The sequence below is a fragment of the Gallus gallus genome, chromosome 10 (genome assembly GCF_016699485.2).
Source record: "Gallus gallus isolate bGalGal1 chromosome 10, bGalGal1.mat.broiler.GRCg7b, whole genome shotgun sequence".
NCBI classification, from domain to species: Eukaryota; Metazoa; Chordata; class Aves; order Galliformes; family Phasianidae; genus Gallus; species Gallus gallus.
Window position 1 is genome coordinate 20,353,513 of NC_052541.1, and position 14,183 is coordinate 20,367,695.

General features: G+C 41.3%; 1 protein-coding gene across 1 annotated transcript in view; it reads left to right on the plus strand.

Moving 5' to 3' along the window:
• The window catches only part of IQGAP3 (IQ motif containing GTPase activating protein 3), a 50,498-nt gene that overhangs the window by 20,549 nt on the left and 15,766 nt on the right, over positions 1–14,183 (plus strand). The window contains exons 15-26 of the mRNA XM_413959.8: positions 819–982; positions 4,300–4,390; positions 5,577–5,744; positions 6,147–6,289; positions 6,625–6,795; positions 7,946–8,029; positions 8,127–8,198; positions 8,294–8,363; positions 9,397–9,605; positions 10,609–10,764; positions 10,917–11,080; positions 12,209–12,433. Of these exons, the coding sequence (XP_413959.4) occupies positions 819–982; positions 4,300–4,390; positions 5,577–5,744; positions 6,147–6,289; positions 6,625–6,795; positions 7,946–8,029; positions 8,127–8,198; positions 8,294–8,363; positions 9,397–9,605; positions 10,609–10,764; positions 10,917–11,080; positions 12,209–12,433 (1,717 nt within the window). The remainder of the gene's footprint in view (positions 1–818; positions 983–4,299; positions 4,391–5,576; positions 5,745–6,146; positions 6,290–6,624; positions 6,796–7,945; positions 8,030–8,126; positions 8,199–8,293; positions 8,364–9,396; positions 9,606–10,608; positions 10,765–10,916; positions 11,081–12,208; positions 12,434–14,183) is intronic.

Below are 14,183 nucleotides of genomic sequence, written 5' to 3' on the forward strand. Positions count from 1 at the left end.
CGTGATTCTCCTCCTGGGTGCAGAAGAAAAAGCTGCAGTCTTTGGATACGTTAACCAAAGTTGTATCCAGTCTGAGCTGCTCCCTGTCTTCTAAAAGATCTTTGTTCTTAACTATCAAACTGTGATTTGAATTGTTGCTTCTTTCAGCAAGGAATTGGATTGCATGATCTCTGGCTGTCAATTCCAACCAAAATTATTTTGTGACTTGCTGTAGGCTTGGCATGTATGACACAGGCTTTGTTCACATTTAGCTAACTATAAGCTTACCTATTTATGTCTGTTTTTATTTAGTTGAACTGTAGTCTTTGCTGTACTTGACAGCACCCACATCTCTTGTAATACAGCTAATACTATATGCATCCAATAAATCTTCATCTTTAAAATACGAAGGTACTGTATTTTTGAATGGTGTTCTATGCAAATCTTTAGCTTCATGTGAAGAGCTTTTTTCTGAGGGAGCCGACATCTTGAAAACCTGTAACCAGCTCTGGCCGTTGAGGTTTTGATAATTCTCTTCCAGTGGATCTGAACTACATGTTGGAGAACTCAGTTCTGTCCATTCACGTGGTCTCCCAGAGTGATTTTTTTTTTTTTCCCTTCTTGCTTTATTTATTACCATGTCTAGAAATGTGTGGCTTTTTTAAGGTGGAGAAGTAGTCTTGCTTTCTTACCAGTAGAAGATGATTACTGTTAGAAATGTTGCTATTCTCAGCTGGTATTTGGTTTAGCACTAATAGCAGTTTCCCTCTAAAGCACAGTTTATGATTATGGTAAAGGATTGAATCTTTGCATTTCTTCTGCTATTCCTTTCTCCCTAGGGATTTTGGCAATTGGGCTTATCAACGAGGCACTGGATGAAGGAGACACCAAAAAAACTCTGCAAGCCTTACAGATTCCTGCAGCAAAACTGGAGGGTGTAACCCCAAAGGTAGCTCAGCATTATCAGGACACACTACTTCGGGCTAAAAGAGAGAAAGCACAGGTGGGTGTAGTTAAAAGTACCTCTCAAAAAGCCTTTGCATCTATGAACTGAGGGCATTCCTGGTTTTAAAAGCTGGGAAACAAAGCTGGAAATGAAGGGGTGAACATTCTACATGCTGTCAGCTGATCTTACCTGGTCAGTTTGGATCTTTGTGAGGGAAAGAGATATGCAGACGTAACACGAGAATCTTTGTGAACTACAGAGATGGGCTTAAAGATACTAACTGCTTGAGGTGGATCGCTCTAGCTAATCTTAGGTCCAGAATGGCGTATGTGCCTTCTCTTTGGAGGTATAAAGAAATGTGTTAAGTTTCATTTGTTTTTGTAAGAAGATAGTGTTTATTCTAATAGTTCTCAATTTCCAAGTGCAAGTTTCCTTCAGTCTTACATTTTTAGTGTTCTTTGTTAAATGTATCCATAGGTGTAGTTACATAAAGCAAAAATAAAGTTTCAGAAATAGGAAAAAACAACAACAACAAACCTGTTAGGTGGAGGAGGAGAAAATAGAAAACAAAATACATGCTACTAGCAAAATATGTATGGATGCCTGTCACTCACTAGGTGACACTACAGATGCTATGTATTTTTTGCAGGGTTGTTGTCTGTCATGGTAGCCAAGGACTTCTACTTACTTATATGGAGTTGCCACTTTGTTTAATTGATTTATATGTACAGGTGAAAATGGAGAGAGGAAGAACAATCTTACCTTACCGGTTTAGGAGAGAAGATGAAACAGTATGTGTGTGGTGTACATGCTATTGATTTCTTTGAATATATGAGTGGGATGCTGTTTTATTTCCTCATGCTTACAAAGAAGTAGCAGATGTGCTTCCTTTCAGTAGCCAAAGAGTGTTTTAATTTATTTTTTTGTAGTATCTTTTCAGTTGTGCAGCTCATTGTTCTAATTCCACCATGGATTTTAGCATAGAGACTGAGATGATATTGTGTTCAACATAGGTGTTTTTTTGTATGTTTGTTTGCTTTGTTTTTTGATTAAGTATAAAACTTCACAATGGTAACATCCGAAAGCTGTAAGCACTGGTGATGCAAATCATTAAGCAGCTTCCTCAGTGGCCCTGAAAGGGTTAATGTTCCTCAGGAACCCATTTTGAGCTGAAGCATTTCCTCCTACTGAGTCAGAATGAAATAACGAATTCTTCTTAGTGTGCATGTAAGCTTCTGCCAGGCTGGATTGGTAACTTCAGTTGGTGTGAAATTACCTTATTTAGGCATATGTTCAATTTAGGGCTCCTCCCTGCAGCATGGCAGTAATTTCAGAAATTGTGAGATCATAGTACAGACTAACGTTGTGGGTAGAGCTGTTGCTATCCTGAGTCAACTGTTGCTTGCTTGCTGGTAACTTCTATACCTTGGACTGAGAGGGATCATAGTTCAGCACAAGGCAGGGGGGCTGGTGTATGATGCATGCTTCTCATGTGATGAGCAGTGAGAGAAGCGTTCAGTCCTGTAATGTGTTGCACCGTGTGTACGTTCTGGAAAGCCAGTGACAATTAATGCGTGGGAAAGCATGAGATGGCTTTGATAGTCCTTAGATTGATGACTCTGCTGGTATTGATGATAGTCCAAGAGTTTGTTTCTTTAAGTCTCCCACCCTTCCCCAGCCAGGAATTTCTGCACTGCTGAAGCAGTCATGGGACTCCTTGGGCATTCAGATAAAATTTGTCTGTTAAAAGGATGTAAGTTTCAAACCAAGTCAGTGGGTAATGTGGTGGGTATGTAAGGAAACTTTAATTTTCAGTCTTGCCCTAGAACTCTTAATGCTGGAATATAGTGGCTCTTTTGTGCAGGGTGATGATTAATCCACGTCAGGAGTAAATGTTTCCTGTGTTCTGTTTGTACAACAGGAGTTGTTAGAGGGATGGTAATTGCTTCTTAAGATTTCTTTCCACAGTTACCTCCAGGAAGCAACAGTGGGTGGGGAGGAGCTGTGCTTGGCAGCTGCTGGACCATTGTTCATTATGTGTATTTTGGGCCTTGCTAAATGCTTGTCTCTTAAAAAAAATTCTGCATGTAACATTAATTTGGTTTCTTCAGCCAAAATATAAGGTACTGTGTGATCAATACTTCACAGCAAATGGTCTGTTAAAACAGAGGCTTGAAACATGCTTTTACTGTTGTATGTTCATATCTACCCGCAGTATATACAGAGCTTTTTGATTTGCTGGTTCAGAAATCTGCAAACTTTTGTGGGCGGGGACAAGAGAAGCCTGATATAATGCTAGTTACCATCAGTTTTCAGTTGCTGCTCATGTACATGCATTGCCACTTAAGTTTCCCTTAAGAACTCTTTTCAGCCTTGTACTGTGAAAGGGTTATTGTTAGTCTATGCTTGTGTCCGCCTAGGTGGAAAAGAGCTTTTCGGAAAAGGACCTGGGGGTGCTGGTAGGCAGACACCAAATTGAATGTGACTCAGCAGTGTGCCCCTGCTGTCTAGGAGGCTTCAGTAGAGAGGTGATCCTTCCACTTGGCACTGGTGAGGCTGCACCTGTAGTGTGTCCAGTTCTGCCCTGCCCCCTGTACAGGAGACAAGAATGTACTGGAGGTAGGCCAACATAGGGCCACTGAGGTGCCTGACGGACTGGAACACCTCTCCAGAGAGGAAAGCTGAGGGTGATTGGACTCTCTAGTCTAGAGATGAGAAGGCTTGAGGAAATCCCTTCGTTGTATGTAAAAACCTGAAGTGAGGATGCACTTGAGGACAAGAGACGTTGAGTACAAACTGGGGTTCAGGAGATTCCATTTAAACATCAAGAAGCACTTTACAGTGCAGGTAACTGAGCAGTAGCAGAGGTTGCCCAGAGAGGTACTGGAGTCTCCTCTTTGGAAATGTTCAAAAGCCATCTGGGTATGGTCTGTCCTGGATAACGTGCTCTGAGTGTCCCTGCTTGAGCAAGGGGGTTGTACCAGATGAGCTCAGAGGTCCCTTTCAATCTTAAACCATTCTGTGATTTATTTTATTTTATTTGTGTGTTCCTTGGAAAGGCACATCGTCTTCACAAATAGTTTTAGGACTAACCAGTACAGATTCCTTGGCGTTGGGTTGTCCTGGTGTTTGTTTGTTAGAGTGATACCATTGATGAAATTTCTTGGTGGGAGTTCCTTTTCCTGAAAAGAGTTTTGGCCTGGTAATGCTGTAGTCACTTCTGCTAGTAACAAATGCACATTATGGCCTTGTGCTGAAATGCTTCCTGTATCCCATGAAACCGCAATTGCTCAGAACAGGTTGTTTTATTTTGCACAACCGGTGATACTCTCTTCCTCATGCTGTGAATACTTTCCTCATCATATTCTCTTCAGGATACTCAGGATGAAACAGCTGTGCTTTGGCTTGATGAAATTCAGGATGGGATTCAGAGGGCTAACAAGGACACTGAAGAGTCACAGAGATGTAAGTATAGTGGTGAATAGTGTGATTCATTGCCACTATCAACCAAATAATCGTCACCAAGTGAAAGGATGTGAGCAAGAAATGTAACTGTGCACAGGAAATTAAAATACAAATGTTTGCTTCAGGTGGGTGTAGATTTTTTTTTTTTCTCTCAACAATGAGTGTCAGTCTTCAAATTTCAGTTTTTTATTATCTTTTTGGAAGGATATGTCATTGTTCCAGTTTTGCTTGTGACTCTGTTACTTCATTGGCAGGAATATGTATTGAATGTCTGTCAAATCGTTTGACGTTTGCAGATACTCGTATCTGTCTGTGGTTGGGTAGTCCAGTGTGAGGATTTTCATGTGCATAGTTCTGGTGCACCTTAGCTTTCACTTGTGTTGTACTGTTGTCTTAATTCTATGAAGTATTTCTCAAACTACCTCACTGTTTTTTTTTTTTTTTTTGCACTAAGTGCGGACAAAATTCATGTCAGTGATAGCCTGTTTTACTTCTTTAGTGCAGTTGGCAGATGGACTATGCCAAAGGACATTTGGTCAAAAGCAGGATTAAAGTACATTTCTTTGAGCCTGAATAAGGTCTTAATATACCCTTACCTATCTGTATGTGAAGAGACATTCACTCAGTGTTGAAAATGACTATTTCGTATTTGCTGCATCAGTGAGATTCCTGTGGTCGATTTCCTACTGTGTTTGCAACAGAGTTCTGGAGCAGCCCTGGGTTAGATCTTTCCTTATCTTTATCTTGTTTATAAACTATTCTGCGTTTGGGTTGCTGTTGTTCCCGCTAGGAATGGTGCAGTCACCGGAAAGGAGCTTTTTGAGTCATTTGTGCACTGTGACAGGGCTCTGCCAAAAGAAACTGCTTAACTACAGCTGCTGTCAGAGTACAGCTGAGTGAATGGATAAAACGTTGTAGAGAAATATTGTTGATAAATCAGCACCATAGTAGGAGTAAGAGCGCAAAAATTATGCGCTGTCAGACACTGTACCATATACAGATGCACACTCTGTACTAAAAAGATTGCTGTACACCAAGCTGTCTCTTCTTAATCAGTATTGCATATATAAATACAGTAAAGTATTTGTGTACACTCGCACAGTGCCTTGTTCTCCTCTCTTAAGTTTGTTGTGAGTCACTAAGCTCCTGAACTGCCCAGGTAACATGCCTCCTTGTGTTGTTGAAGTTTCTTTAGGAATTCTGGCCATTAACGAAGCAGTAGACCACGGAGATACTGGCTGTACCCTGAGTGCCTTGCGCTCACCAGATGTGGGGCTGTATGGAGTCACTCCAGAATGTGCAGAGACGTACCAGCGAGAGTTGGTAGAAGTCAAAAGAAGAAAAATGGCAACAGGTGAACCTCAAGTAGCTGCTAGTGCAATAAGTTCAAGATCATTGCCCATAGAATGGAAACTAGAGGGGGGAAAAAGCCTATGAAGAGAAGTCTTGCATTATGGATGTCTTGTTAGAATTTTACGTCATAGGAAATTGAAGCTGCCTTGTAAACTAAAGTCTTTATTAAAGAAAAGGAAAGAAAAAAGATAGGGGGGGAAATAAAAAGGTAACAGTAAAATATTCTCCACTTGTAGAATGCATTATGCTTAGGTAGTCCTTGTGGTAGTACATCAGAGTCTCAGGCAGTCCTTCTATTGCTTGGTGGAAGGAGCCTCTGTACATGCATTTCCTTCTTGTAGTATTTGTTATATGAGGAAGATAGACACGTTTGCTTTCAACATACTGCCATTTCTTCTTTTAGGAGGCAATGGCAGTGAATGGGTGAAACACTGGGTGAGAGGAGGCTATCATTATTATCATAACCTGAGGACCAAAGAGGGAGGATGGGATGAACCAACTGAATTTGTGCAAAATGACACACAGCTGTCACGGGAGGAGATACAGGTAGAGTACATGCTCTTTTTCTCTTAAGTTGAAGTTGCCACTATTTCAGACCTTACTGCAACTTTAAGAGATAGTTTTACCACAGTAGTAATGTTAACAAGCTTTGTAGCTTATTTCACTGTTCATTGTCTACCTTTGCACGTCAAAACCTCTTTGTCCTAGTGTAGAAAACTTGTTCTGGTGATAAAAATGTACACAACTGTGGTGTTGCTGTTTACTGAAAAGCAACTTGTAAGTTTCTCTTGAGCACAATGCAGAGGCCGCTGTGTAACTTCTCATTTTTGCATCTCCATTTTCTCTTCCTGGCTCTTCTTCCTACCATAATGCTAATCCAGAGCACTATATCTGGAGTCACGGCAGCGTACAACAGAGAGCAGTTGTGGCTGGCCAATGAGAACCTGATTGTGAAGCTTCAGGCTCGTTGTCGAGGCTATCTTGTTCGTCAGGAATTCAACTCCAGAATGAGTTTTTTGAAGAAACAAGTTCCAGCCATCACATGCATCCAGGTATGAAATCCCTTAATTCTGTTTTAAACTTGTACTTGTCAGTTGCTCTCTATACGCATGCTTATTGACTGGTTTTGTTCAACTCAAACAGTTACCACACAGTTATCTTCTCTTCATTTTGCAAGTTCTTGAAAGGCGTTTCCTTCTCCCTGAGAATCGCTGTATATAAATTACTTCTCTCTGTGATATGAGCAATAAACTCTCCTCAAGCAGAACTGCGGTGAGAAAAAACACATTTGAAGAATCACTGCCTATTGTTTCATTGTCTGTTTCGGTGTTTTGGAAATAGGACAATATGAAGTACGTCATATGCCTTTGTGTTAGTAATTCATCATCATGTGGTATTATTGCTGCAAGTTTTCATGAACTGAGGAGAGGCAGCGTGGCTTTCAGCGTAACTGAGTAAGAGTTCCTTCCTCTTCCCACTTGTCCAGGGATTTGGAGAATTGAAGACGGGATTGAGAATTGTGAAATGGATGGTGTGATTATTCAGCGTAAGGTTGGGCACTTTTGCAGGAGAGCAATGAAAAATCTCCAGAGTTGTAACTGAAATGTTTGCAAATGAAATATATGCTTTGCACTCTTACTGCTTTATTCGACCTGTCTATCTATGTTTGTTCCTGCCTGGGTAGCACAAGCTCTGTCTGTAACAAAGAAAAGAACCCCACAGCCACATCCTCCCACTCATGAAAATAGCACTCTCTCTCCCATCAAATGTAGTCCAATCTTTTGACTAATTTCTGTTTCAAGAATCTGTAGTAGTAAAGAGTCCACTCTGAATGCTTATCTTACATCTCTCTTTTCTCCAGCAGCAGAATCTGCCTGCATCTATACCCAGTCATCTACGTGGCTCTCACATAGAAGAATTTCTGTGAATTTGGTTGCTTAGTTAAACATTTGTTCTCTAGCTGTGTTTCTGAAGGCCCATGCTCTTCATGGGGGGTGGTGTCAAGTCCCTCACAATGACAGCTGATGGAAGAAAGTTAATGCTTCACTGCACATCTCTTACTGCATGTATCTTGTAAGATGAGCGTGTCTCTGTTATGTTTTATTTAGCCAAAGAGAAGCGGAAGCTGAGCAGCAGAAAGAAGCATAGAATAGTAATTACTTCTCTTTAATTTGAGAAGTGCCCCTTTTTTTGTGTTTTCAGTCCCAGTGGCGTGGCTATAAACAGAGGAAGGCATATCAAATCCGTTTGGATTACCTACGAGCACACAAGGACCAAGTAGTGAAGGTAGCAAAGGCGCTTTTTTTTTTTTGTTAACATTTTTGGGTAGCAATATTTGTGGAAAAGTCTTTTATCTGACCTGCTTTGGGATTCTTTCCTATAGATTCAGTCGATGACCAGGATGTATCAAGCCAGAAGGCGTTACAGAGATCGCCTGCAGTATTTCAGAGACCACGTAAGAGATTGTTAAATGAATTCAGTATCTGACTTTTTTTTTAAACTCTTCTCTTAACAAGTTTAAGTGGCTGGGGTTTTTTTTTTCAATTCTAGATAAATGACGTTATAAAAATTCAAGCTTTTATCCGAGCAAACAAAGCACGAGAAGACTACAAAACCCTCAGTAAGTATGGCCAAAAGAATAAAACTAATATGCTTTGAATCTCTATTTGCAAGAGAATACTGTTAGTGTGATCTGTAACATCAAGATAGTTTTGAAGATCAATTGGGGTGAAGTTATTGAAGTGGTGCAAAGAGTAGACAGGCTGGTGGGGAGAAACTGAATGAAAAAGAGCAAGGGCAAGTGTAGAGTCTTGGATCTGGGTAAGAACAACCACAGGTACCAGTATAGGTTGGGGACTGACCTGTTGGAGAGCAGCGTAGGGGAAAGGGATCGTGGATTCCTGGTGGACAGTAGGAGGAGCATGAACCAGCCCAACGCAGAGCCACAAATATGGTGGAGTGGAGCATCGCACTGATGAGTAAAGGCTGAGGGAGCTGGGTCTCTTTAGCTTGGAGGAGACTGAGGGGCGACTTCATTAATGTTTATAAATATGTGAAGGGTGAGTGTCAGGAGGATGAAGGCAGGCTCTTCTCAGTGACATCCAATGATAGGACAAGGGGCAATGGGTGCAAGCTGGAACATAGGAGGTTCCACATAAATAGGAGAAAAAACTTCTTCACAGTAAGGGTAACAGAACACTGGAACAGGCTGCCCAGAGAGGTTATAGGATCTCCTTCTTTGGAGACGTTCAGCATCCACCTGGACATGTTCTTGTGTGACCTAACCTAGGTGCTCATGCTCTAGCAGGGGGATTGGACTAGATGATCTTTTGAGGTCCCTTCCAATCCCTGACATTCTGTGATTCTGTGAAAGCTTGTTTCATGATAGTACTTCTGCTGCTGAGAAATAGAAGTCCATATTTTGGGGTAAGTTCAGCAATGTGGACTCCCCTAAGCTGATACTTCATTCTATAGTGTTGACTTCTGTCCTGAGTTATTCCATACAAGAAGTTCCAGATACTGTCAGAAGTCATTCAAGCACACTGGTGTTAATTTCATCCTGGACTGGCTGCTGCTTGACATGCTGTCTACACATAGATAACACACTTATTAATTTGTTTCCTGTCCTCTGTTGTTTTGTCACTTATTTTTAGTTAATGCTGAAAACCCACCTATGGCTGTGGTTCGGAAATTTGTCCACTTGCTCGATCAGAGTGACCAAGACTTTCAGGAGGAGCTTGAGCTAATGAAACTGCGGGAGGAAGTTGTAACCTTGATCCGATCTAATCAACAGCTTGAAAATGACCTTAATCTCATGGACATCAAGATTGGACTGCTAGTGAAAAACAAAATTACACTGCAGGTAGGAATTGTACTGCTGGGAGACCAGCAGAGTGAATTGAGGCCAATGGTAGTTAGCTTGAGGAGCTCCTGGCTTTGGGCATCTCAGTTACTCAGATTCAGTGGAAAATATTCCCCCAGACTTACACATTTTTCCTCCCAGTAAGACCTTAACTCTTTTCCACTTATTAGTGTGTATTCCTAGAAAGATGACTGCAGAAGAAACATCAAGGCTTCAAGCATTTTAAAAACAAAACACCGAAAAAGAACCTACTCCAGACCAAGTGAAAGCAATAGATTGTGTACTTGAAGGCTTTGAGAACTGTTCTGTTGTTCACTTGTGGTACCATTAGTCATGAACTTGCACACCTTAATTTCTCACATTTTGCATGCTGTAACAGAGGGGGGAGGTGATTTCAGAGCAGGAAATGTACTCAGGCTGCTTGGTGTTTTTTGGCTGATGGAAGCCCCTTCTGTCACTTGGCTGACGATTAATTTCACAGAAGAACAATGGCATCACTGATGCAGCGGTGCCTTTTTTTGTTCAAGTTGAAGTTCTGGTCACCTTTTCCTTTGGTCCTGAACAGCATGGCGCTAGGCTAGACCCAGTGTGAAATCTGAACCGTGGCAATAAGATTCAGTTCCGAAGGAGGCTCCAACTCTTGGGCTGATGTGGGCAGCAAAAAGTGCCATTGTTCTCAGAGTATGGAGTGGCAGTGAAGCAGCAAAATAGAAAACAGCTCAGTTTAGAAAGAAGGGTGTTTTCAAGCATCTTCAGGACGCTACCAGGTCTGAAAGCAATCACTGCTCAGAGCGATTAGTCCTCCTAGGTTCTCAACAAATTCAGGAATTTGGGGACAAAACAGAGAAATTGCTGCTGTAACAGATAATGTTTCACTTCATTAGCTCCTGATGTACCTCAACTCTGATTTTGCCATGTACAAGAAAGCGGTCTCTCATGTGCAGCTTTTTCCAATATTGCATGTTATTTAAATGTGGAATCTGTCCCTCTCTGTTCTTTGCAGGATGTCGTTTCTCATAGCAAAAAACTTACAAAGAAGAACAAGGAACAGCTTTCTGACATGATGATGCTGAACAAGCAAAAGGGAGGTTTGAAGGCTTTGAGCAAAGAGAAGAGGGAAAAGCTGGAAGCCTATCAGCATCTTTTCTACTTACTTCAGGTATGCAGTTGTTCATGCTCTCCTCTTGTCATTGATGCTTACATGTATTGGAATAGTCTGTACTTATGCACTGTAGTGTTGAGGCATTATCATTCTTTGTGGCATTGGCTTTTGTGGATACATGCACTAAGTAATTTTTCTTCTTGTTTTAGACTAACCCAACATACTTGGCCAAGCTGATTTTTCAGATGCCTCAAAACAAATCCACAAAGTTCATGGATTCGGTCATCTTCACGCTGTATAACTATGCATCCAATCAAAGAGAGGAATATCTGCTATTGCGGCTTTTCCAAACAGCGTTGCAGGAGGAGATCAAGTATGTTGTAGCATAGGACACAGCCTTGCTGTTGCCTCAGTTTGGACAGTTTCTAGAATTAAAGCTGTTCTCGTGTGATGTCCCATGCTAATTTGCAAATAACACTAAACCGTCTCTGCATTGTGCTCATCCTGTTTCACGTTAGTCCTTTCTGTAATCTGGCAAGGAGGAATTAACTTTGTTCTTTAGGAATTAGGCTGTTTCTCTATAACCCCATACTTTGTCACTCAGGGAGGCACTATTTTTGATCCAATGTAATACCTTCCTAAAATTCAGTCCAATCTAAATTCTCTAATGTCTAGTAACAAGGACTTCCATCAGACTGCGAGCTTTACAGGCCAGCGGTGGAGCTAACACAAAGGGGCAGTGGATTTCCAAAAACTGATGAGGAGGCTGAAAATCAGATACTGCGTGGTTTGGCTTTTTTTACTGGCTGTCAGACTTAAGGATTCTGGCTATTTGTAGGCATATTTTAGTTGATTGGCCCTTAGGAGCTTTGGTGTTTATGACTTCAGTTCTGTATGATACAGAGCTGTACAGCTTGCTAAGAAGACCAAATACACATAATGTTGGAGGAGATCATGCATTTTTTTGATGCTTTTAAAAAAGTATGAGGATAGCATGTGCCCTCAAACAGATAACATCTAAAAGATTTACTTATTTTTTTTTTTTTTGAAGCAGTAGTTCAGGAAAACGTATGGATATGCTTTATTCTCTGCTGCTGGATTTCCCATATCTGTATACTGAGAATGGCTTTTGTTGTTGATTGCTTACTTGCTTATTTTAAATACTGAAAGAAAACAGTCCTTCTGCCTGTGTAGAACTCCCTTTGTTTCCTTTGTAGGTTTGAGTTGTACTCTCAAACAGAACGTACAGCTGGATCTACGCTCACTGTCATAGCGGTGTGTATAGGCAGATCGTGCTGGATTTCCCAAATGGAGGCCATAGTGCTCCTTGCCTCCTTGAGAAATGTTCCTGTATTCTCATATAGTGTTGTATGTTACTGCTGTATTGAGATTTTATTACCGTTATCTGTTTCCCAAGGGCGATGCTGAGAAGCAACCTTGTGATTCTGTGCCTAATGGTGACTTATGCATACCTCATACTTGATATTTATTCTTCCTTCAGATCAAAAGTAGACCAAATCCATGAAATTGTGACTGGGAATCCTACTGTCATTAAAATGGTTGTAAGTTTCAACCGTGGAGCCCGTGGTCAGAATGCCCTGAGGCAGATCTTGGCACCAGTTGTGAAGGAAATAATTGACGACAAATCACTCAATATCAAAACTGATCCAGTGGATATTTACAAGTCCTGGGTTAACCAGATGGAATCTCAGACTGGTGAGGCCAGGTATGGGAGCTGTTACAACTATGTTTTTTTCTAAAAGTTGCTCAGCTGCTTTGCATTGCTCTGTTAATCATTCCAAACCATCCTTGAATTCATTATATGCATCTGTACAATTGATACCAGTTTTTTCATCACTTCAAGATGGCTTTCTTCTGAAAGGTATAAAAATCTTCTGATAGTGGTGCTGAGAATATTAGAAGGGAATTTCATTAGGAGGTAGGCAAAAAAACCAAAAAGCATTTCTTCTGTGTTGAATCAATAATTAGCTATGAGTTGTCTTCTAAGCTAGCAGACATCATGTGGAGAGAAAGTACCTAGGAATCAGTTCCATGTCAAACTTCTGTTCAGTCTTTTTCCATTTTGTATGTAGCTAGTACAGACATAGGTTTTATTTGCAAGAGAACAAAACCTGTTTTACTGGAGAATAAGCAAAACATTGCAGTTTCTTTTGGTCCTAATATCTTCCTAACCTTAATACTTCAACCCTCTCTTTATTCTAGGTAACCTAGTCTTCTATTTCTCTTCTAGAAAGGGCTCATGTTTTCCCTGGTTTTTCTTTTATCACTGGTGTTACTTACAGAAGCTTTTCTTATTGCCCCTAATATCCCTGTCCAGATTCAATTAGATTTGGTCTTTGCCTTTCCTGACACTATCCCCGGCTTCTCAGACAATTTCTCTTTATTCGTCCCAGGCTTGCTGTCCTTGTGTCTGCCCTCTGTAGTCTTTCTTGTTGTGTTTGAGTTGGTCCAGGAGGCTTGCAGGCCTCCTAGCATTTTTGCCTGACTTCCTCTTTGTTGGTACGCATCACTCCTGTGTTTGCAGGAGATGGTTCTTGAATATCAACAAGTGTTCTTGGGGACGTATCCCCTCCAAGGCTTTATCCTGCACTACTCTACCAAGGAAATACCTGAAGGAGTCGCAGTGGAGCAGATTGCCCAAGGAGGTTGTGGATGCCCCATCCCTGGAGGCATTCAAGGCTGGACTGGATGTGGCTCTGGGCAGCCTGGTCTGGTGATTGGCAGCCCTGCAGATAGCAGGGGGGTTGAAACAAGATAATCGTTGTGTTCCTTTCCAACCCCAGGCCATTCTGTGATTCTCTGAACATGCAGCTGTCCCTGTCTGCCCATTAGAAGGTTTCATCCACTCAGTCATCCTGATTGGTTGGTCTGTAGATCCCTGCTGTGCCATCTGTCCCTGTCCTCCCTTTAATTTTGCATCTATAAACTCTTGGTTGGCTCCTCATCTGTCCCCAGTCAGAGTTCTGTGTGCTTCATCCTGCGTTTCTTTTTCTTCCCGTGCTTTTGATGTTCACCAGATTTCGAGGATTCTGTTGTTGGTTGCTGTTGTTTTGTTTTTAACATGCTTCAAGAGAAGTGAGGAAAAAACCAATCCTATAAAGCAAAAGCCAGCTCTCACAATGCAGCACACTGCATGAGTTATTATCTTAACATTGAAATGTGCAGCTTTCACTGATCTATTTACAACCTGAGGTACTACTACATATCACAGGTGACACTTTTTTACCCTAGAGAGTGTGTCTGCATGTGGTACAAAAAGATACTGTTTTGAGTTAGCTGGGCCATTTCTCACAATGGCTGTTGCAGGGACAGCAAAGGAAGTGAGACGTCCTTAACTCTTTCAGTGCTAGAATCTTAATTAAAGTTAATGCACAGGTCTTTGCAGCCAGGTGAACTTGGGCCTGTTTCTGTGTCAGGCTAGAAATTCTGCTTGGCTCTGGCAGAAGTATGTTAGA